This window comes from Mauremys mutica, chromosome 10 (genome assembly GCF_020497125.1).
Source record: "Mauremys mutica isolate MM-2020 ecotype Southern chromosome 10, ASM2049712v1, whole genome shotgun sequence".
Taxonomy (NCBI): Eukaryota; Metazoa; Chordata; order Testudines; family Geoemydidae; genus Mauremys; species Mauremys mutica.
The window spans coordinates 48,209,400-48,232,323 of record NC_059081.1 but is presented as its reverse complement, the minus strand read 5'-3'; the positions used below and the strand labels follow the sequence as shown (position 1 = coordinate 48,232,323).

At 43.4% G+C, this 22,924-nt stretch overlaps 1 protein-coding gene across 1 annotated transcript in view; it reads right to left on the bottom strand.

The window, feature by feature from the left end:
• ITGAV (integrin subunit alpha V) overlaps positions 1-22,924 on the bottom strand; it is a 78,083-nt gene that overhangs the window by 34,961 nt on the left and 20,198 nt on the right. Inside the window, exons 3-7 of the mRNA XM_045032712.1 lie at positions 7,890-7,981; positions 7,319-7,433; positions 5,609-5,670; positions 3,550-3,595; positions 1,891-2,016 (exon numbers count right to left, since the gene is read on the bottom strand). Of these exons, the coding sequence (XP_044888647.1) occupies positions 1,891-2,016; positions 3,550-3,595; positions 5,609-5,670; positions 7,319-7,433; positions 7,890-7,981 (441 nt within the window). The remainder of the gene's footprint in view (positions 1-1,890; positions 2,017-3,549; positions 3,596-5,608; positions 5,671-7,318; positions 7,434-7,889; positions 7,982-22,924) is intronic.

Below are 22,924 nucleotides of genomic sequence, written 5' to 3'. Positions count from 1 at the left end.
GGGAATATTTTTAGAAAGGACAATTCTTTTAAACAATGTACATGTGAACAATAAAAATGTTTCCGAAACAGCCTTCTCTTAAAGGAGTTCCTGGTCCTCTGTTTTGCACACGCAATAAGATGGATATATGCCCACTATTTCTTGAAATACAGAGCTGACATTGGTATCCATAGGAATTCTACACACTCACCCAAGGAACACCCTAAAACTATTCTCTCCCAGGAATTTTACTCCATGTTCTCTAGGAACATTTTTCCTTTCCTTTCTTTTGTCTAAGCAAGACCTAGATCAGGGGTCAGCAACCGGTGGCTCGCGGCTCGCCAGGGTAAGCACCCTGGCGGGCCGGCCCGGTTTGTTTATCTGCCGCGTCGGCAAGTTCGGCTGATCGCGGCTCCCACTGGCTGCGGTTCGCGGTCCCAGGCCAATGCGGGAGGCAGGAAGCCGCGGCCAAGACATCCCTCGGCTCGCGCCGCTTCCTGCCTCCCGCATTGGCCTGGGACCGCGAACCGCGGCCAGTGGGAGCCGCGATCGGCCAAACTTGCCGACGCGGCAGATAAACAAACTGGGCCGGCCCGCCAGGGTGCTTACCCTGGCGAGCCGCGAGCCACCAGTTGCCAACCCCGACCTAGATAAAGCTAAATGATAACAAATAAAAGTGTTCTCCAGGAGAGGTTAAGGAAGTTATTACATCAACACACATTTTCATTTTGGTTCATAGAATCCGAAGGCTACTTCCAACTGCTGTATTTCTAAAGTAAATACAATATGTGTGAGGGGGTGAGTGTGGATATGAATCTCCATATAGAATTATATACATGGATGTAAGGCCTGATTGAAAGCCTAGTAAAGTCAATGGAAAGACTCCATTGGATTCTCTGGGCTTTGGCTCAGGGCCATGAAAAGTTAACAGCACCCACTGTGTTGACAAAAATGAAATGAGGTCTCAAGTGACTGTGACATATTGATGAATTGGTGCAATATTGAAAAGCAGACTTTCACTTGTTCCTGACCAAAATATTTTTTTATCTAGAGAGGACTGCTCTAAGCATGAATTTAAATTAGTAAGTAGATTTCAAATGCTTCTAATGTATCAGCATTTTAAAGTAATCTCCAGCACTTTCTTATCTAGGTTTATGTAAGGGTGGGGAAATGGGTCACTGAGATTGACCTCTGTTCCCATATTAGCAGGGTCCACTTATACACTTTTTTTGGTCTTTTATTCTCCTTTAAGACCTCTCAGGGAAATTTTGAATTACCTTAGGAACTGGTATGATTTGAACAGGCAAGTCTGATTCCATGCCAGACTGGTGTACATTAGACTGCCCTGTAAAGGCAGAACAGGGCTTGTTCCTTTACTTTCACAATTTTAAAGTAATAAAGGACTTAAGAACTAGGGAATTTTCTGTGCCGTGTTACACCAGCTGCTGACTTAGAACACTTCTTTTTTTGAAGGGCAGAGGGCAGAGATTACGGAATAATAAGTAATCTCACTGATAAAGATTTCTGGTCACACATTTTTCCCCCCCAAGGGTCATACAGAGTCACTGAGAAAGTGACAAATCTCTGACACCATCTAAAAAGTGCAAAGCAAATATACATGGATTAGATAACATGTCCAAGAGCTCAAGACTGACCATGAGTCACTCTCCATATTAGAGAGACAGGATGGTTGCACACAATCCTAAATGGATAGGCATTTAGCAGGTAGAAACACTCTTATCAACTGCTATCTTTATCAACATTAACATTCAGTAAGGGTTCAAACCTGCTCCTGTTGAAATCAATGAAGTCAATAAAGTTATTGGGTCTTTTGCAGTGGGTGCAGGATCAAATCCAATGAGTCTTGCTGCAATATTGATACAAATATCCTTTTTTTCCTAAATGACCTACCCAAGTAGCTGTCATCAAAAGCAGCACTAGCGGACCGTGTTGCTAACTGGTCATCATACTTTATACTGTAGACTTTGGAATTATATTTAGACACAATTTCTGCCACCCGATCAGAAATGAGTTGACCTGCGGAAAAAACAACAACATTAAAATAGATAATTGCTCTGGTGAATTTAACTGTGAAGAATGGGACTTAATCAGAGAATGTTTGGATTCTTCACCAATAGCTTTTCCATTAGACTAAAGGGGAAACCTCCATTAGCCAACAATAACAGTAGCCATTGGGAGGCATGAAAATAAAAACGTAGACCATGATACAGCAGAGACTTAGGCTTTGTCTACAGTGGGCTTTGTTGTTAAAACTTCTGTCGTTCAGGGGTGTGAAAAAAAAAAACACACCTCCCAAATGACAAAAGTTTTACCGATGAAAAGCACTAGTCTGAACAGCGCTTTGTCGGGGTGCAAGTTTTTTGTTGGTGAGAGAGCACCCTCCTGCCGACAAATAGTGGCTACACTGCGTGCCTTTTAGTGGCATTTCAGAATTTAGCTTAAAAGAATTGTAGGAAATTATGAAACTGCAAGTTCAGGCGCATTATTTTATTTTTAAATTACTGTTACATTTAGAATTTTTTTTTCCTTTCAAGTTTTATGTAAGAGATGACAATTTCTCAAGGAGCTAACAAATATACATTACAAACGCAATTTGATGAGCATCAGTTGCATCTGTAATGCATTTTTAATCACTCTCCTTTATTCAGGGTCTGCACTAATACAGAAACTATGTTATATACATGCAACATGGGCAACTACATTTGGCAGCTGCTCACTAGGGGTGGTGGCAGCAAGTCAATCGGCTTTTGTATTCACAGGCTGTCTAGGCTGCTTGAGCTATCGTGCTAAAAATAGCAGCGTGGACATTGCGGCACAGACTAACTGCCCAAGTACAAGCCCAACCGACCCCTTGAGTCTGCACTCAGATGGCTAGCCCATGCCACCGTGTCCACACTGCTATTTTTAGCACATTCATTTGAGCATAGCTAGTGCGCGTCTGTCTGCCAGGATACAGACCGTGGATGCGCAATGGTCAGTTGAAGGCCTTCCCTCTAGGAGAAGATAAATGAAATGTTCTTGTGGAAACTGTGAAATCAGAGGTAAGGTTTGTGTTACAGCGCAAGGCAGATGCATGTGGAGAATGTGACATATCTCTGTATCCAAAGGAAATGGAATGTACTTCTCTTTGTGGGGCCTGTAGCGTGTCTCGTTGACAGTGAATAATTTGATGTCTGTGTTATAAGATACAGGAAAGACCTCTGGCTTAACTTTACATTTCCTTGCTTTTAAGGTTTTGGGTGGACGGGCAAAATATTCCCTGAGGTAATCTCATCGGGCTTGAACAAAATATTTGCCTTTAGGAACAAACACACACACTTTATATATTTAACAGAACATTTGTATGGCTATTTAGTTAATAATCAGTACAAAGAAGTCTTTTAAAGCTGCCTCAAATATTCAGTAAATGTTTTAAGGGGATTAAAAAAATATATTTCTAGTGTCTCATTCACTGAGATATTAATGTTTATGGAGGAGTCAAGATAGGTGGAGTGGGGGTGGAAAATCAAAGATATCAGCATTTTGTGTCACATAAGTGATTTGTCTCACCTTGCCAGTAGAAGCTTCCAGGTCCTCCAAGAAGTACCCGGTCTCCCTAGAAAGAATTAAATAAAAAATAAGAGCCCTCATTACCATATATATGAAAAATAAACAATAATAAAATATATGGTAATTCTAGGGGCACACAGTTTTCTTGTACTGTAAAGTTGCTGTAGCAACCCAGCCACGTATTATACTTTTTAAATAGATTTTTTTAAATTATGATTTGAGATTACACAGACCTACTAAAAGAGAATCAAAAAACAAAAAGGAAAATTAAAAATGTTGATCTTCTAGAATTTTATTAGGTTTAACACTACTGAAGCAAATCAACATCTGCTTTTGATCAATTTATTTTCCCACCCCTATGCTCCTCCCCCCATCCCGCCTCTTCTTTTTAAAACTCTGAACTGAATGATTCATGTCATTTTAGCTGACTCCTACAGGCATAATTTTAAGACAACAGAATATAGTTAGAACAAAACCGTATGACATTTTGCTAGGACTCTGTCATATGACTGGTTTCTGTGGAGGCATACAGACTATTCTTTCCTCTCCCCCATCCCTACTTTTTCTTAATCAACTACAGAAATATTGTACACAAAGTAGTCTTGGTTTTGATCTTTGTGTATATTACAGCAAAAGCTTTGTTATCCAGCATGTTGGTGGAATGGGGGTTGACGGTTAAGTCAAAAATTCCGGTTAACTAAGAGGGAGGGAGTTTGGGTACAGAAGGGGGCTCAGGGCTGGGGCATGGGCGGGGTTTCAGGGTGCCAGATCTGGACGGCTCTCATCTCGGGAAGCTCCACAACAGTAGCAACATGTCCAGAGAGGTGCGGCCAAGCGGCTCTGCATGCTGCCTCCGCCTCCAGGCGCCGCCCCCACAGCTCCCATTGGCTGCAGTCCCTGGCCAATGGGAGCCGCAGAGTCAGCATTCAGGGCAGGGCGGGGGCAGCGCACAGAGCCCCGGTGGCCATTCCTCCACCTAGGAGCATTAACCTCGGCCAATGGGATCTTTGGGGCTGCGCCTACGGGCGAAGGCAGTGCACAGAGCCACACGCTGCATCTCTCTGGACATGTCAGCACTTGTAGGGAGCTGCCCAAGGTGAGTGCTGCCCAGATCCAGCACCCTGAAACCTCTCCCACACCCCAACCCACTGCCCTGAGCCCTGTCCTGCACCCCCTCCCAGAGCCCACACCCCACAACCCCTCCCAAAAGGAAGGATTATAGAGCTTTCTGGTTTGCGAAGTGCCAGATAACACAGCTTTTCCTGTACTTGGTATGGCTATGATCCAGCAAAGCATGTTTGTAACTTTAAGCACAAGCAGTCCCATGTAAGTCATTGGGACTACTTGTGTGCTTACGCGTGTTGCTGGATCAAGTCCTTTTTTTTAATGTGATGCTTCGCTTTGTAAACATTTTTTTCCTATGTTTGGATTTTAAAAGAAATCAAACAAAAAAAGAAAATTAAAAGAGAATATATGAAAAAAACATTTTCATACAGCAACCTACATACATAGAGAAAGAAAACATAAGGAAGAGAACAAGAGCAAGAAGATACAGAAAATTTGGAGCCGTGGCTCAATAAGCAGCAGTGATTTGGGTCTAAAAGCAGAGTCTACTAATAGAGTTATTAAGGAGGGGTTACACTGTCACTTTCAGAGCAAGTCATTCCTGGAAGAGAACTGACTTAGTGACTTGAAGTGACCAGTGTATGGTTAAGTGTCTAATAAAATTACAAGGTTACTGTAGTTTCATTTGACCTGAGGACCAGTGGCAGCAAAGATAAAACAAATAATCAGGTACCACTGACAGAAGCTGGAAATGCAGGTTACTTATGTAGGGCATGATCTTTCAGAGCTTAGGTGCTAAGCACCTTGCAGGATCAGGGCTCATAATGATGGCTTATTCCAAACATTTAGATTAGTTTAATAAAGTTTTACTTTCAGGAACGATGGATCTTTATTTTAAAAAATAGATACATGCCTATATCAGGTACTGGTTGGAACTGCTGTAATTTGTCTGCTGACTTGTGAAAACAGGCTATATCCAATGAGCATCACATACCTTTGTAAAATCAATGCTAAAGCCTCCTTGACAAAATCCCTGTCCATCAGCATCAATAATTGCTACAAAAAAAAGATGGGGAGAGAGTGATAAATTAAACTTTGTGACAGGGAATGGTAAGATGGTTATAATTACATTGATCCATTCTGCTCAAACATCCTTGGATGGCCAAAGCCTGGATTGGGCGAACTTGAACTCCAGGTGATTTTTGGTTTGGTGTGAGGGAGATTTTTGTCCCTTTCTCTGAAGCAGTGGTCAAAGCCAGAGGTCAGATACCAAGTTAGGTGCTTCAATAGTTTGTTCTAATATGGCAAGGCAGATATTTCTTCCTGTTCTTCAACACATAATTAAATAACTTTAGGATTAGTTCTAGTCCTATCCGAATAGAAGTAAATGGTAACTCCATATTCCTGCTGAGTTAAATTCCAAAGGTACTGAGGAAAAAATAGATGTAAAGTATCTGAAAAAAGGAACTATTTTTCTCTTTCTATGCAAAAAAACAACCCAGAAAGCTATAACTATAATGTATTTCAAGGATTGTCTGAAGAAGAAGAGAAAAGCATTCCAGGCTGATAGTTCCCATGCTAGGATTCAGCCCAGAGAGAGATTTTATGACCGAGTTAATCCCCTGAATATACAGCTTTAGGGTAGTAATGTGACAGGCCCTTATTTATAACCGTGTGAGTAGCTGAATATTCGTTAAGTTTAAGACATAGACATTTATGCTCCTTTTATGTTGGATGACTATGGAATGCACTTCCTGCTGTTCTGCAGAATTTCTCAGTCAATGTTGTGATTCAAAAGGAGGCTAAAGAAATAGGGTAACAAATTTAAACAGTAATCTCTTATTCTGGGTGCTCAAGTTGAGACATCTTGGATCTGATTTCAGAGGTGAGAGCCACCGCAGCCCACACTGATATGACCAGGGCTTGTGGGTGCTTAGCACTTTCAAACAAATAGGCCCATGATTGAGTACAAAAAACATGAAGGCACCAAAAATCAGAGAGTCTACTTTTGAAAACGTTACCCTAAGCTTACCCTAGTTGCTGTTATTTGAAACAGCTAAGATGCACAGAAGTGGGACTGTTCTGTGCAGGGCACTTTGTACTCATAATATGTTGCAGTACCCTAGTTATTCTCCTCTTCAGTAGTTCACTGGCAGAAACTTTAATCTGCTCTGGCACATTTCAAACAGTTAAAAGAAGCATCAACTGGAGCATTAATATGATGACAATAATTCCAGATTCAGAAATTCATGCACTGGGGGTTGCAACAGAGCAACATCCACATCTCCGAAGAAAAGTGGGCTCATTTTGGATGCCACAACAATTATCAATGAGCTGTGAAATTCATCTCTGGATTTTCCAAAATTCAGGGATATTTGGATCCATGGTCTTAGTTTGATGCACTGTAGGGAATAGGGTGGGGTGTGGGTGGAGGTAGGGATGGTGGTGAGAGAGAGAGATACCGACATCTGTGAAATTTGAATGAAAATCCTGAACACCTCAAAAGTTCAGGAGTGCCCAGACCTGGAGCTTTGGGTCAGGTTCTTCCCCAATTGCCACAAGGATAAATGCCAACCTGACCATGGAAAAAGAGGGAAGGCACAAAACAGATTCTCTTCTTACTCCACACAAATATACATAAAATTGGTGTAACAGAAGAGAAATTGAAATTACTAAGTTAAACAACAAAACCTTCTATACATACTCGATCTGCAGGGAGCATATTCAACAGTCTTAGATCCATCATGAAGGTAACAAGTTCCTACAGGCTCTCTCTCCTGTTTCGCTTCAGTTCTCCAATGATACAAGGGGGCACAGGCCTGAGGAAAAGACATGACAGTCTATAAAACAGGTCTCTCTTCAGAACGCCTGAGTAGGTTGGATGGATCTTTGCACCACTGTTCTACTGCATGCCCAAGGAAAAATGATCCAAAAGCACTGCTTTTAGTAGAAGTACATCACATTGCCTACACAATGGGCAGTTGTAACAACCTTAGACAAGGAAAAGTCCACTTGTATTTTTAGAAATGTGCATTCATTGATAGAAGGCTGTGTACAACTCTCATAAAAGAAGGAAGAGCTTTAGAGGAATTTTTCAGAAATAACTTCAACATCCACTAATTCATGAATTATACTAGACTTTCCATAGCAGAAAAGCCAGACAAACTCCTAATGAGAAACTTAAATTGGATGGCAAAGCTAAGTTTAATTCTGAATTGTCACAGTCTTTCTATTGCAGTATTTTCCTGTAGAAAAACATTATAAGCAAGACTTACCAGAATTTTATCATTTTTAGACCTCACAGATGCTCCAAACCACTGGTGAGACTTAAACTCCAGTGGATCATTAGGTGCAAAATTTCTGTCGCCTGCAAAGAAAATTAAAAACACAGCATTATTTCATGAGCACCGAATGATCTTTAGAGAAAGAATACTAATACAAACCGAGATAAAAAGCAAGCCGAAACCAATAATATTTGAGGGCAGAAATAGCTTTGATAGAAGTAATTTTTTTCTGATGTGCTTATATATCTATGGAATATGTGACTATTTACCACACATGTAAGAAACATAGGCAGTATGATGAATTACTGTAGGAGCACAAGTGTTGCAATTTCCACTCTGAATGTTATCAAATCAAGTAAAGATTCAAAAATATACCAACTGATATGATTAGAAACAAAGCAAGAGTAAAGTTTTGCTGTCTACAGTAACCAATGAGTTAAAACTTAAGTAAGTTGAATAAGAGAGTTATGGCTAACTTGTGCCTTCCTAAGGGCGTATGTACATTGACTTCATACTTTTAAGTTAATTCCCCTTCACTTTCCTGAGTACCCCCATACACATGCCCGAAAAGTTAACTGTTGTTGTGGAATCTTGGGAGGAGTAAATTAACTTGAATGGTTTCTTGTGTAAGTGTAAATGTAAAAATCATCTAACATACCCAGCCCTGAGCCTTCTCCCACTAAGAACAATGGAAATGTTGCCATTTCAGTGAGAAGATAATCAAGCCCCTAGGGTACAGCACTCAGAGTGGGAGATAACTAAGGACTTGTCTACATAACGAAACAGCCTGGAATAGCCTGAAAATGGATTAACCTAGAGGCACTTTTAGTACAAAAAAGGAGAGTCCACACAAGGAGGTAGTGAAGAATAAGTTACTGCAGTTTAAATCCACCCCTTAACTTATTTTGCAATAGCCTCCTTGTGTACACAAGACATGAAAATTACTGAAGTTTTGCTATGTCTGTGTTTAAAGTATCAGCAAGCTGACTAGTTGATACATCAGTCCCACATGCTGCAAAAAATACCCTTTCTTGTGAATCAGGAGCTCCATTACTCAATACTTGTGACTACTTGATTCAAAACTTCCTTGTACATTATACACCTTGTAAGGAAATCTCTGTATCCATAGGCATGCTATTACTTCCTGATGGGGAAATCCTTCAGAAAGGAAAACAAAGCAGACTCCAGTCTCCACAGGCGGCTAAAACAAAAAGGTGGCTGGATAACCGTTACTCTGATCTTAGGCCAGAACAACACAGAAACCAAGGCTTTGGCTACACTTGCATTTCAAAGCGCTGCCGCGGCAGCGCTTTGAAGCGCTAAGTGTAATCAAAGCGCCAGCGCTGGGAGAAAACTCTCCCAGCGCTGTCCGTACTCCACTTCCCTGTGGGGAATAACGGACAGCGCTGGGAGCGCGGCTCCCAGCGCTGGGGCTTTGACTACACTGGCGCTTTGTAGCGCCGCAATTTGCAGTGCTGCAGAGGGTGTGTTTTCACACCCTGCTGCAGCGCTGCAAATTTGTAAGTGTAGCCAAGCCCCAAGACAGGTTTTCATGGTGTCAGAGAAAGTTATTTTATTTTTCTAATTTCAATAGCACAAAGAGGCCAATAAAAAGACATTTCAGTCCCGTCTGCTCTCTCACCATATTCCTATTTAATACTTCAATGGCCAGTAAAAGTGCATCTCTCCACGATCAGCAGCCTGTAGTTTTATATTACCACCCAGCGGTAGCAGAATTTAGTCAATTTCTGTCTGGGGCAGAAATCTGTAATTTGAAGCCAGGTATCTTCTGAATGTGATTTGATTATTTACAGTATGTACACAAGTCCTGTAACCCTTCAGCAGGTTTGGTAACACATGGCACACAGGCAAATCCTTCTTCCAGAATCCTCAGGCAAGGCACTTTTTGCCCTGTCCCCAGAAACAGCTGTTCTGTCTCTGAGGGCCCCTCCCCCCCCGAAGGCTCTCTTTTTACAGACTAATCCCTTCAATTTTACACTTGGCGAACTCCTAATCCTAGGCTGCTCACCAAGGCTACATGACCTGGAAAAGTGAACCTGGGGCTCTGCACTACCAAGGAAGTTGGAACCTCAGTGCTTCAAGTGCCAGACAAAGGAGAATGTTTTAACCCACACAATAGCAATACCCTTAATGATATGTTAGGTTGTGGTTACTGTGTATGGCATCTAACCCTTTTTATGGGGAGTTTCATCCTAGGTGCTTCCATCTCAGGGATTATGCAACTATTAAGCACCTTTTGCCATAACAGTATTAAAAAAGACAGAGAATGAAGTGGGTTTAAAAAAAATAATATATCAGTTTCCCTAATTAAAGCTCTCTCTATGCTGATGTAAATTGGAGACTGCAATATATCTAGGACAGGGGTCGGCAACTTTTCAGACGTGGTGTGCCGAGTCTTCATTTATTCACTCTAATTTAAGGTTTCACGTGTCGGTAATACATTTTAACGTTTTTAGAAGGTCTCTTTCTACAAGTCTATAAACTATTGTTGTACGTAAAGTAAACAAGTTTTTTAATATGTTTAAGAAGCTTCATTTAAAATTAAATTAAAATGCAGATCTTATCAGTTTAGTGCAGTGGTTCTTAACCTGGGGTGCACGCACCCCCTGGGGCAGGGCTGGTGCAAGGATATTTTGCGCTGCCCCCCCTTGCACATCGGTTCATTGAGGGGCAAATCCCAACGAGCCTTTATAGACCCCAGGGGCCAGCCGTGCCCAAGGGCTGCTCCCCAGACCAGGTTCCCCCCTCCCCGCCCCCGAACTCCCTTGGAGGGTGACAACCCCCCCGTGAGCCCTCCCCACCCCAAGTCCACTCACTGACCTTGCCGGGCTTGGGCCGCTGCAGCAGCTCGGCAGGGAGGAGCCGCCTTCCTGAGGCACCGGCGAGCCAAACCGTCCTGCTTGCGGCAGCAGCGAGCCCCAGCCATGGAGGAGCCGGCGTGGTGCGGGGGCAGCAGCCCTGCAAAGGCGGCGGCACCGCTAGTGGGGAGCAGCCGCGCACCCCCGCCCCTCCTGCCCAGGCTGCGGCCTGGTGCCCCCCCGGGGGCTCCTGCAGGCTGCAGTGGATGTATGCGGGTGCCAGCCCCTATGTGCCCCCGGTCCCCCCCTCGCCTAGGATTACCATATCAAAAAAGAGGGCAGAGCCCTGCCCTAGCCCCACCCCCATCCACTCCCTTCCACTTCCCACCCCAATTGCTCTGGTCAGAAATCCCCCCCTGTTCCTTGTCCCCTGACTGACCCCTCCTGGGACCCCTGCCCCTAACTGCACCCCAGAACCCTACCCCCTACCTAAGCCTCCCTGCTCCTTGTCCCCTGACTGCCCCCTCCTGAGACCTCACACACACACCCTAAGACCCTACCCATCCCCTGACTGCCCCAACCCTTATCCACACTCCCACGCCCCATCCAACCACTCCCCGCCCCCTGACAGGACCCCTAGAACTCCTGACCCATCCAACCATCCCCCTGCTCCCTGACTGTGCCCCGGGACTCCCCTTACCATGCCCATGCCAGTCAGATGCATGCCGTAGATTGCCGACCCCGATCTAGGACTTGACTGAACTGAGTTATACGTTAACAGTTGAATTTTCCAAAGCACCCTGCATGACTGTGCTCCCACTGAAATCAAGCACTCGGTGCTTTTGAAAAATTCTACCCTAAACTTCTAGAAAGGTGCCCACCTTGTACAGGGCTATGTCTACACTGGCAATTGAATGACAAAACTTTTGTCTTTCAGAGGTGTTATAAAAAACAAACAACAAAACCCTAAAAAAGAAAAGTTTTGCTGCAACAAGTGCCAGTGTGAACAGCATGTTGTCAGCGCTCTCCTGCTGACAATGCAAACATCGCTCTTTTTGTCGGCAGGAGAGACGACAAACAGCGGCTACACTGCACAACTTTTAGTGGCACAGCTGTAGTGACACAGCCGCGTCACTAAAAGCTGTGTAGTGTAGACAAAGCCTAGGGAGTCTGGCAACTCGCTGTTGGAGTGGAAGGAGAGATTTAAGCATAGTTGTTTGGGTATATTCCACAAACACAGAAAATGATACCTTTTGTTCTTCTGAACATGCTCAGAAGTGTTCAACATACAGTATTAATGCACAAATGTTTGACATGAGAGATTAAATTTTTGTTAACTAAGCCTTACAAAGAAGCTCAATTACTAAACAAAATAATCATATTTCATAAGCAGGGTTTGGACAAAGAAAAAAAACTGTCTCCTCCTCGAGCAAGGCAAAAAAAATCTCACGTACATGTATCAACAAGTGAGAAATATATGCACTGCAATAGCTTCTCCCTAGCAGCTTTTTTATGTGCCAAAAGTTAATGTTTCACGAGAGTATTCACAGAAAGTAAATTAGGCCTAGAGTCCTAAGTGTACAAAACTGAAAATCAGTAAGTGTTTATTAAACTTATGAAACTTTGGGTACAAGAGTTCACATGCTCAAACCAATATACGACATTTTGATGGACAATTTTTTGTACTATTTATTTCTGAATTTTGTTAAACCATTGATGAGAAAATTACATCTAGCTACTATATATTTTAAATCAACAACTTTACAGATTGATTCATATCTTAATACATTTTTAAATTACTGTAAAACCATTTCAGTGAGCATGTCTCTCTAACCATAACGTTGCCGACCCCAAGCAAATAAATAAATAAATACATAAAATTGGTCAGGTCCTCAAAAATCATGACATGGTCTTAAAAATCATGAGATTTGAAAAATAATTAATTGGGGCATCTTTTTATTTGCTTTCTGGTTTGGGGGCTTCAGAGTTCAATTTTGTCTACAGGCTAGAAACTTTTGTTTTTAAAATGAAAGCTGAGATTTTCACGTAACCATCAACTGACTGTAGTACCTGGGGCTTTAATACCTAATACCATGAGACTTCTGACTAAAGAAGAGAGTTGACAACACTTTCACTGCCCATTCTCTCCATTTTGTTTGATACATCATCTTGTCTTGTTTTAAACTTAAATTGTAAGCTCTTTGGGACAGACTCTCTCTCCTACTATGAATCTGTACAGTTCCTAGCACAACAGACACTTTGGTTTCTCTGCAATACAAATAAAATAACTACAAAATGAAAATCTAGTGCAGACCTGACCCCACCCCCTTCACTTGCAAAGTAAGATGCAACTTTAATCCCAACCAAAAAATCCCCTCAGGAAAAAAATGGTCTAAGTAGGCATTGCAGCATGCTCCACTGTCAACTGACCAGAGTTCCACACAGATAACATTATGCAACCTGATCCTCTCCGGTTTAAATCCAAAGCCTTTGGGCTGGTCTTCACTGCTAAAAGAGCTGTGTTTTTTTTACCTCGAAGTAGCTAATGCCATAAACTATCGGGAGGCAATAACCCAGTGAAGACAAGACACTTAGATTGACCTTGAAGTAAACACACTGAGGTCAGCCCTACTGTCTCCCATCCGCTTCCCCGCAGACTGACAGCAGCAAATTTACCTCACAGTTTAAAAAAAAAAAAGGGGGGTGGTGGCGGGGGAAGGGCGCGTCTTCACTGTGTCTTTACCACAGGATAGCTCACATCCATTAGTTACCCCTTAGTAAAAAATGCAGCTGCTTTTTTTTCTCTTCCTTCTTAAAGCACTGAAGACAACAAGCTCATTAGGTCAACTGCAATGGTACCAACAAGGAGTGAAGTGCCTTTGAGGGTACATCTACACTGCAAACAAAGACTCCCCAGGCAGCATGTCTCAGCCTAGGTCAACTGACTTGGGCTCATGCTATGGGGCTAAAAATAGCAGTATAGCCTCTTGAAGGCTACCTCTGGAAGTAAGGCTATGTATTAGTCTAGAACAGGGGTCGGCAACCTTTCAGAAGTGGTGTGCCGAGTCTTCATTTATTCACTCTAATTTAAGGTTTCGCGTGCCAGTGATACATTTTAACATTTTTAAAAGGTCTCTTTCTATAAGTCTATAATATATAACTAAACTATTGTTGTATGAAAAGTAAATAAGGTTTTAAAAATGTTTAAGAAGCTTCATTTAAAATTAAATTAAAATGCAGAGCCCACCAGATCGGTGGCCAGGACCCGGGCAGTGTGAGTGCCACTGAAAATCAGCTTGCGTGCCGCCTTCGGCACACGTGCCATAGGTTGCCTACCCCTGGTCTAGAAGATACACACAAACAAACAGGCCTGCACTCAAGCTCTAAGTGAGTACGCATCTGAATGTACTGATGAATCTCACATCTACCACGTACACATTTCAAGCTCTTAGTAGATAATGGTTTAAAGATTTGATATACTAAAATGGGAAGAAAACAAAAATCTGTATCAGAATACATTTCAAAACACAAGGAAGTTTAAAAAAAAATCAGGAGAAAAGGATGAAAGTTGAGTGTATGCAGTGCAAATGGTGTGGCCAATTCTTAAATGTAAATATTTATAGGCTAATAGTTCTAAATCTACAACAGTAAACTGTTTATCCAAATAAAAGGTTTTATTTGGGGATTAGAAATGTATTCTTTTCTTAAACTCAGGGGTGGCATTGTGTTTTGAGTTCAGTTTTAGTTCTGCAGCAAACCACATTGAATTCCTTACAAAGCATTAACCTACTGAATACTTTGTTCCCGTCCTTCTGTCCACCAAAATAAACCCTGATATTTACCCAGAAAAATTAATAATTTTGCACTGATTTTCACCTGTTTTTGTTGCTGTAGTGATAAACTCCCCGGAAACATTAAATAAAATAAAAAATGAAAAAATGAAGGGTCTTAATCATGGGGTACACGTCACACAAATAAAAATGAATGTATAAATGCCAGATCTGTGTTGGGGCTTTTCCTTTGTGCATCTGTTCCACCATCCTACTTATCTTATGTACCTTTTCATTAGGGAAAGGGACCTGATGTGCCAACTCAATAGTGCTCAGCCCCTTGAAATCTCACTCCTAGGACTTTTTCCTCTTTCTAGTCAGAGCAGGCAATTACTCCAAACAAAAAGGAACTTCACCTAACTGGTCCTAACACAATTATGCCTTGATACATTCCAGTTCTATTATATTCAAGCCTCCTGCTCAAGAACAAACTTAGTATCCTTTAATGATCAGTTTTATGGGTGTGTTTTTGCTGTTGGAGAAATGGGACATTGTCATTATTATATTAAATAGGACTTACATTTACATCTGGAAGTTGGGATGGGGAGAAATGGCAGGAAGAGGAGGAGATTATTAACCATACTCTTTCAAAGAAGGCAGAGAGATTCAAGGAAGGGGGAGGTTTATTTCTGACATATTTTTGGCCAGTCTGCTACAGTCTATGCCTTCTTCATTCAATATAAATGCTATCTAAACAATGGTGAAGTTACTGTTAAGTGATCTGGAAGTTGTGCTATGCAACCCTTAACATGCTTGGAAGCAGAAACTCATGAAAACTCCATGGTAATGAGAAGATTGGACTGTAAACATTGTCCCCTTCTGGAAGGGCGAATCTGAATTGAGTTAACTCTATGAGTCAAGACAAGAGGCACTGAACTGGTGAAGTTTGGCCCAGACTATGAATACTTAAAAAGATGTAAAATTTAAAGACTGACCTAATTTACAGAATAGATTAAAGTCTCCTCAGTAAAATAATGACTGGTGCAGTTAAGATGAGTTTTAATAAATAGAAACTTAATGCAGCTGGCCAAAAAAAGGCAACCTCACAAAATATACAGGAGTGCTCTTCTCAGAAAGCAGTATTGTAGATGGTTTGAAGCTGGACATCTTCCACCTAAAATCTGAATAAAGGTTTCAATGTGGGGGATTGTGAGCCAAGAGGATGAATGTTAATCATCATTTAAAAGTCCCATGCTGTGAAGGGACTGACTCCTGCATGAAGACCACTTGTTTAGCAAGCCTGTTTGGATCATGACCCAGTGATAAACAGGAACACAAAGCTCCTGCTTACCTCTGATTGGGGGAAAAAATCCTGTTACTTCCTCAAGGCTCTGTTGGAGCAACACAATTCCCCCCTCCCCTCCCCCACCTCATCTGATGTAAGCAAGAAGCTGTGTGTTCCAGCTAGTCCTTAATCACGATCCAACTGCACTCAGTGAAACAGTATTCTGGCAGAAATCTACCTAATCACAAACACACACGAGTGATTTCTCCAGTGCTGGGAACTGACTGGTGAAGTTTTACACATGTAACACCTCTCCCCACTCTGTAGTCACTGGAGTTACCCTGAGCCTGACTCAGATTTCACTTACTCCAGGGTAAATCACAAAAATGACAATTGATTTCACGAGAGCTATAGGAGTGTGAAGGAGGAGTTAGCAAGATTAGAATCGATCCCTCTAATTACAAATGAAAAAACTGCCTTCACACAGGTGAATGGTTTGTTTTTGAACCAAACAGCTCCCTTTGAGATTAGCAGGTTTAAATCTCTGTCCATGTCAGTGGCCAAATCTACACTCCCCCTTACTTTGGTATAACTTACATTGCTCAGGGGTGTTAATAAGCCACCTCCCCAAGTTCTCTCCCGTTGGCACACAGCATTTTCACCAAATGTGTTACAACAGCTCAGCTGCACCAATGTAGCACTTCTAATGTAGGCTAGCCCAGGCAAACAATCATACTCATTTAAAAACCAGTATTTGCTAAAAGTGGATAATTTCCCAAAGATACCAACTTTCCTAGTCCTGAGAGCCATTGATGAAAAGTGCTATACAACAGTTATATTATCATGCCAACTTCCCTTCCTTATCCTACTCTAGGGGAAAGCAGGAGTTCCCCACCATTTCCTCCGCAATATACGTATAAATTTGCCTTCAAGAGTTTTGTTCAAGTTTACAACATGCTAGATCTGCCCTGAACTCTATCAGCAGCTCCTAAACAGTGGAACACTGAAAGGATGAAGCTGCACAAAACAGCTAATATGCCCTCCTAAAACTAAATAGGTCACAGATAGAGCCAGGCCAGACTGGTGGAGTAGGCTTCCAAACAAAGCCTTTTATTGTCTAGGATCACCCACTTCAGTACGGAAGGAAGCTGAGAAACGTAAGAGGGAGTGTGTGGGGGAGGGTGGGACTTTATTATTTATTATTATTTCCCTTTTGAAAAGCTTATTTCTCTTTTAGCATGGATCAAAACAATCGATCTCAAACTAATTTCAGCCAAAATGAATACAGGACAATTCCTTCATAAAGACTGTGGTATACTAAACATGGGCAGTGGAAGAATACAGCTAATTAGAAAAGTGCCAAACTGTACCCGGTCAGACTTAGCCTATGTAACTTTTTTTTCCCTGGAGCAATCAGAAAAAAGCTGGAATGGACTCAAACATTTCAACCAGTACACGAAAACCCCACACTTAAAGCTTGGTAATTTTCTGTAGATGCTTTTCCCAATTCCTGATTTCAGGAAGTGGTACAGAAAAGGCAGAGAGACATCCTCATTGCCAGGAAAAAGATTGAGACTAACAGTGAGTCACAATCTGTGGAGATATATATTATATATACAATTTTAAAGAGGTGGGGAGACAGTTTATCACTGCGGAGCCAGCACTTTCTGTGCTAAAATGAAATTTGCCAGAGAAATCTGCAACTCATTAGCATGGAAGTTCAAAGTTGTTTTAAGAGCATATTTTAGTTTACAATAGTTTAATGGAACTTTCTGTATTTTGTCAAATAACTAAGTATTTGAATTAGCAAAGAAGCTCTTTAAGCAGGGACTCAAAAATGTTATGAAGCTGACTGCACACAGAGGCATTTTGAAATGGAACAGTCACATTTTCCCAATCTAATATGCAATTCAAGAGTTCACAAGTACACTGCATTGAAGCATTAACAGGAAAGTTTGTCAGTGCAAATGTAAAACTTTTTATTATTCTTTTGAAAAGGTTACAGGATTCCAAACAATGCCCTAAGCATGCTTGAAAAAGGAAGAGTTAATTTCAATCTTGCAGGCGTGATACTCAAGAGAACTGCAAGAGACTTGAAAGGAAGAATATAATTTCCTTTTTGGAAGCAAGCACATAACAGAATCCTTTGGTTCACATTCATTTTCTACATATTGCTCACATGTGTACAATCTGATAGACTTCAACTGGTCATGTAGGTCCCTGAAAAGCGTGTGTGCGCGCATGTCCAGAATAAAATTTCATAGCTTTTAGTGACCCCCTCTCCCCCAAAATCCTATGTCAAAAGAACAGAGGCATTTTATCCAGACTGCATAAAGCCAGTAAAAGTTACGCTCCCTGACATTCACTATATTACTGGTAACAAAAAAAATCTTAATGTGCCTTGTATGCTGAAAGGCTGTTTGTGAGCAGCACAGGTGTGAGCTACTTCAGCAAGGCATTGTAAGGCACCCTAGGTTGCAGGGCAGGGGTGACACAACTACTCATTAGTCTGGATTGTACCCTGGTATGTCACACTTGATCAAAACTTACTTTTGCTGATGTTCATGTACAATGACTTCAGAACACCTACCTGCTCACTGATTTTTGTTGCCTGTTACACTTAGTGTCTGACAATCTTTCGGCAAAATAAGAATAAGGCTAACCTTCTCTAAAGAGGAGGACATCCCCAGTCTGTACAACTAATGTGAACTACCTTTCAGCATCTCAAGAAACCATCAGCTAGGCAAGATTTGGAAATACTTTCAGCGGTAGGTGGATCTCTGTGTGTGTGTGTAAGACCAGCCCTACTGAGTTACAAGGCTGTGAGGAGGGAGGGGCATGGACGGTAAGTTGCATGCCACAAAGCAATGAGAGACTGGCCCCAAACAGGTAAAACTAGTGGGTGCAGCAGTAAGGATGCACCTTCTTTCAGAGGTGTAGTGCATATACATGAGTAGCTCCCCAAGCATGGGTACTAATAGCAGTATACACAGTCAGGCATGGTTTAGGCAAGTAGAATGAGTACATATCCATAGCCTTCAAGGGTGTATTTGAGTGCATACCCTATACAGCTCTCTAGCTGCCCAAGGCATGCCTCCTGGTCTATGCCACTATTTTCAGCAGTGTAGTGTCCTGCTGCCTCTCTGCTACTGGAGCCTTTTCATACCACAGGGAATGTGGGGAAAGGCACCGGCAGCGGGAATGCAGCAAGGAAAGGCTCCACCAGCTCCCCCTTACTGGAGCCTTTCACTGTTGCCTCCACCCTGCCAGAGCCTTTCACTGCTGCGTGCAGCTACACATACCCCACACGTCACTGCTAGTGGTGTATAGTGTAGACATAGACTAGGAAACAGATTTTCAGAAAAAGCTGAAGGTGTGCAGTTAGGGTTGCCAGATGTCTGGGTTTTAACCATAACGCCAGCAGCTCCGATCGGCACCACTGACTGGGCCGATAAAAGTCCAATCGGTGGCACAGCGTGGCTAAGGCAGGCTACCTGCCTACCTGCCGTGACTCTGCGCGGCTCCCGGAAGCAGCAGCATGTCCCTCCTCTGGCTACTACGTTTAGGGGCAGCCAGGGGGCTCCGCACACTGTCCACTCCCCAAGCGCCGGTTCCGTGGCTCCCAATGGAAGCTGCAGGGTCGGCGCCTGCGGACGGGGCAGTGCACAGAGCTGCCTGGCCACGCCGCCACATAGGAGCCAGTGCGGGGACATGCCCCTGCTTCTGGGAGCTGCTTGAGGTAAGTGCCACCCAGAGCCTGCACCCCGACCCCTTCCCACCTTCCAAACCCCTCATTCCCAGCCCCACTCCAGAGTCTGCACCTTCAGCCAGAGCCCTCACACACCCTAACCCCCTCCCACACTCAAAACCTCAAAGCATCTCTCATCCCCATCCCCACCCCAGAGCCCTCACCCCCTCCTGCACCCCAATATCCTGAGCCAGCCCAGTGAAAATGAGCAAATGAGTCAGGGTGAGGAGAGCGAGCAACAAAGGGAAGGGGGATGGAATGGACAGGGCCTCAGAAAAGGGGCGGGGCCTCAGAAAAGGGGCGGGGCAGGACAAGGCAACGGTGTTCGATTTTGTGAGAGCAGAAAGTTGGCAACCCTATGTGCAGCTCATAGTGTGAATCATACCTTTTAGCAAGCTTTATATAATTTGGTTTCAGAAGGAAAAGAGAGAGGGTGGTGTAGTAAAATTTAGCTACAGTTCAACGCCTGTGCAGATTTTCACTATGAACAAATTACCAGATCTGGCTGCCACCCAACAAAGGCAGGAAATCAGATGCAAAGCCCAGAGTATGTGCTAGAGCATCCGCCCTGTACAGTAAAGGACCGCTACACAAAATTTGGGGGGGAAGGGGAAGAAAGGAGAGAACTGAGAAAAGAAACTATTTGTTATAAGGATCATAGTTTTCCCATCTGAATCCCGAAAATCTAATTTTTAAAGCCAGAGTTTAAAACACAAGTTATGTTTTCACAGATAGGTCATGAGGTTGAAGGTAGACAAGGTTTTCCCAACATGTTTTGTTTATAGCGAGTTTTGTTTATAGCAATCTGGTTGGGAAACCAGTAACTCTGTATCTTCAAAGGAAGAGAAATTATTACTAAATGATCTCTTTGCAATTATACAGTGTATATTGTTCTGGAAGTAGATTTCACCACAGCGTTTGTATTGAAGAATCACTAAACATCCACAGCTTCTTAACAAATGCTGAAGTTGTATTTGAACACAGAAAGAAAACTCCAGGGAGTTTTAAGAAGTAACTGAGTTCAAAGAAACTGCTAGTGCTATGTTATGTTTACATTGTTAAAGTAATAAGAAGTCAGGAAATTCAAAAAAATAAAATTTCCAGTGTTAACACACTTTGTGACAGTGATGTATTAAGCTACTCAGTGAATAAGAAACAGGAATGGAAAAAAATCACTTAGCACTTATACTGTACACTCATCAGTAGATCTGCAACACAGTCAAGTTAAAGTTACAAAAACAACGTGCACTGCCTGACACAAGATATTTTACATTTACCCTAAAACAAATATTTTTTCCACTGAACATCCAATGTATTTTTTAAAATGAAACAAATTTTAAACCATTTGTCTGGTGATGTTGTGACACCCCAATATTCACCACTGTCATGTAATTAGGTTATGTTTTGTACAAAGTCAGTCTTTTGAGGTATCATTCAGAAAGTCTTTATCTGCTAGACCAGGGGTATGCAACCTATGGCATGGGTGCCAAAGCCGGCATATGAGCTGATTTTCAGTGGCACTCACACTGCCTGAGTCCTGGCCACCAGTCCGGGGGGGCTCTGCATTTTAATTTAATTTTAAATGAAGCTTCTTAAACATTTTAAAAACCTTATTTACTTTTCATACAACAATAGTTTAGTTATATATTATAGACTTATAGAAAGAGACCTTCTAAAAATGTTAAAATGTATGACTGGCACGTGAAACCTTAAATCAGAGTGACTAAATGAAGACTCGTCACGCCACTTCTGAAAGGTTGCCGACCCCTGCTGTACAGGGTTGCAGATTCTCTTACCAGATCAACCAGTGGAAGCAAACATAGCCCAGCTCCATGCAGCCATTGCTCTTAGCATTAAGTAGCCCTCTTATGAGCCAGAGGGGGAATGTGATGCACGTGGGGGAGGAAGAAGTGTTATAAAAACAAAAGCCAAACAAGAGAAGGAGGGAAACAATGAAAAAACAGAAAAAAGTACGGAGCAGACAAGGAGAAAAAAGGGGCAGAAAAAAGAAGAGACAGATGCAACTGGGCCAGGGCTAGGGTTACCACCTGGCTGGTATTTGACTGGCCTGGCCAATATTTTTATAGACTTGCCAGTTGCCAGAAAAATAATTTAATCTGCCAGGTTGTTTTTGTATGTGGGTCTAAAGATTTGCATTATCACCACAATACACTGGGATACCTCACGTTAAAAGTTTCTGTGTCCAGCTGACGATGCTGCATAGTTCCCACTTCTTCAGTTTACGTCAGCGGTGGACAAACTTTTTGGCCCGAAGGCCACATTTGAGTGGGGAAATTGCATGCAGGGCCATGAATGTAGGGCTGGGGCAGAGGGTTGGGGTGCAAGAGGGAGTGCAGGGTGTGCAGTAAGGGGGTCAGGGCAAGGGGCCAGGGTGCAGGAGGAGGCTCAGGGCAGGGGGTTGGGGTATGGCAGGGGGTTGGGGTATGGCAGGGAGCTCAGGGCAGGGGACTGGGGTGCAGGAGGGGGTACGGAGTGTGGGAGGGAGCTCAGGGGGTTGGGGTGCAGGAGGGTGCAGCAAGTGGCTCAAGACAGGGAGTTAGGGGGCCCAAGGCAGGGGGCTGGGGTGCAGGGTGCAGGAGGGGTTCAAGGTGCAGGCTCTGGCCTGGCACCGCTTACCTTGAGCGGCTCTGCAGTGGTGCGCAGCGGGGCTAAGGCAGGCTCCCGGCCTGCCCTGGCCCCGTGCCGCTCCCGAAAGTGGCCAGCGTGTCTGACAGTAGCTCCCAGAGGTGGGGTGGGGCAGGTGGCTCTGCCGCTTGCTGCCCTCAACTGTGGGTACCACCTCCAAAGCTTCCATTGGCCGTGGTTCCCTGTTCCCAGTCAATGGGAGCTGCGGTGGGTGGTGCCTGCAGGTGAGGGCAGCGCATGGACCCCTCTGCCTCCCCTCCCCCTCCCCCAGGGGACGCAGGGATGTGGTGCTGGCCGCTTCTGGGAGCGGGGCAGGGCCAGGCAGACAGGGAGCCTGCCTGGCCCTGCTGTGCCACGGGGCCAGCAATCCCACGGGCCAGACTGAAATCCCTGATGGGCCGGATTCGGCCCGCGGGCTGCAGTTTGCCCTCCCCTGGCTTAAGCAACAACATGATCAGAACTGTTGAAAATACAGCAGCTGTCTGCCCACCAACACACAAGTGCACCACACGTGTGCGAGAGATGGTTTGAGTCACATGAGAGTTAGGAGACATGCAATGTTATCAATCTTATCGATATGTGTTCTCTCTCTCTAGATACTGTAAGTGGCTGTTGAAGGGGGGTGGGTTGCGGAGTTGTCTTGCAATTGGGGTTGCAGTGGGCTTGCGTTGGGGGGTGGATTGCTGGTTCTCTTGCATTTCAAAAGTAGGCCATTCCCAGGCAGGTTACTGAGCGCTTACCACCAATTCCCAGCGGCA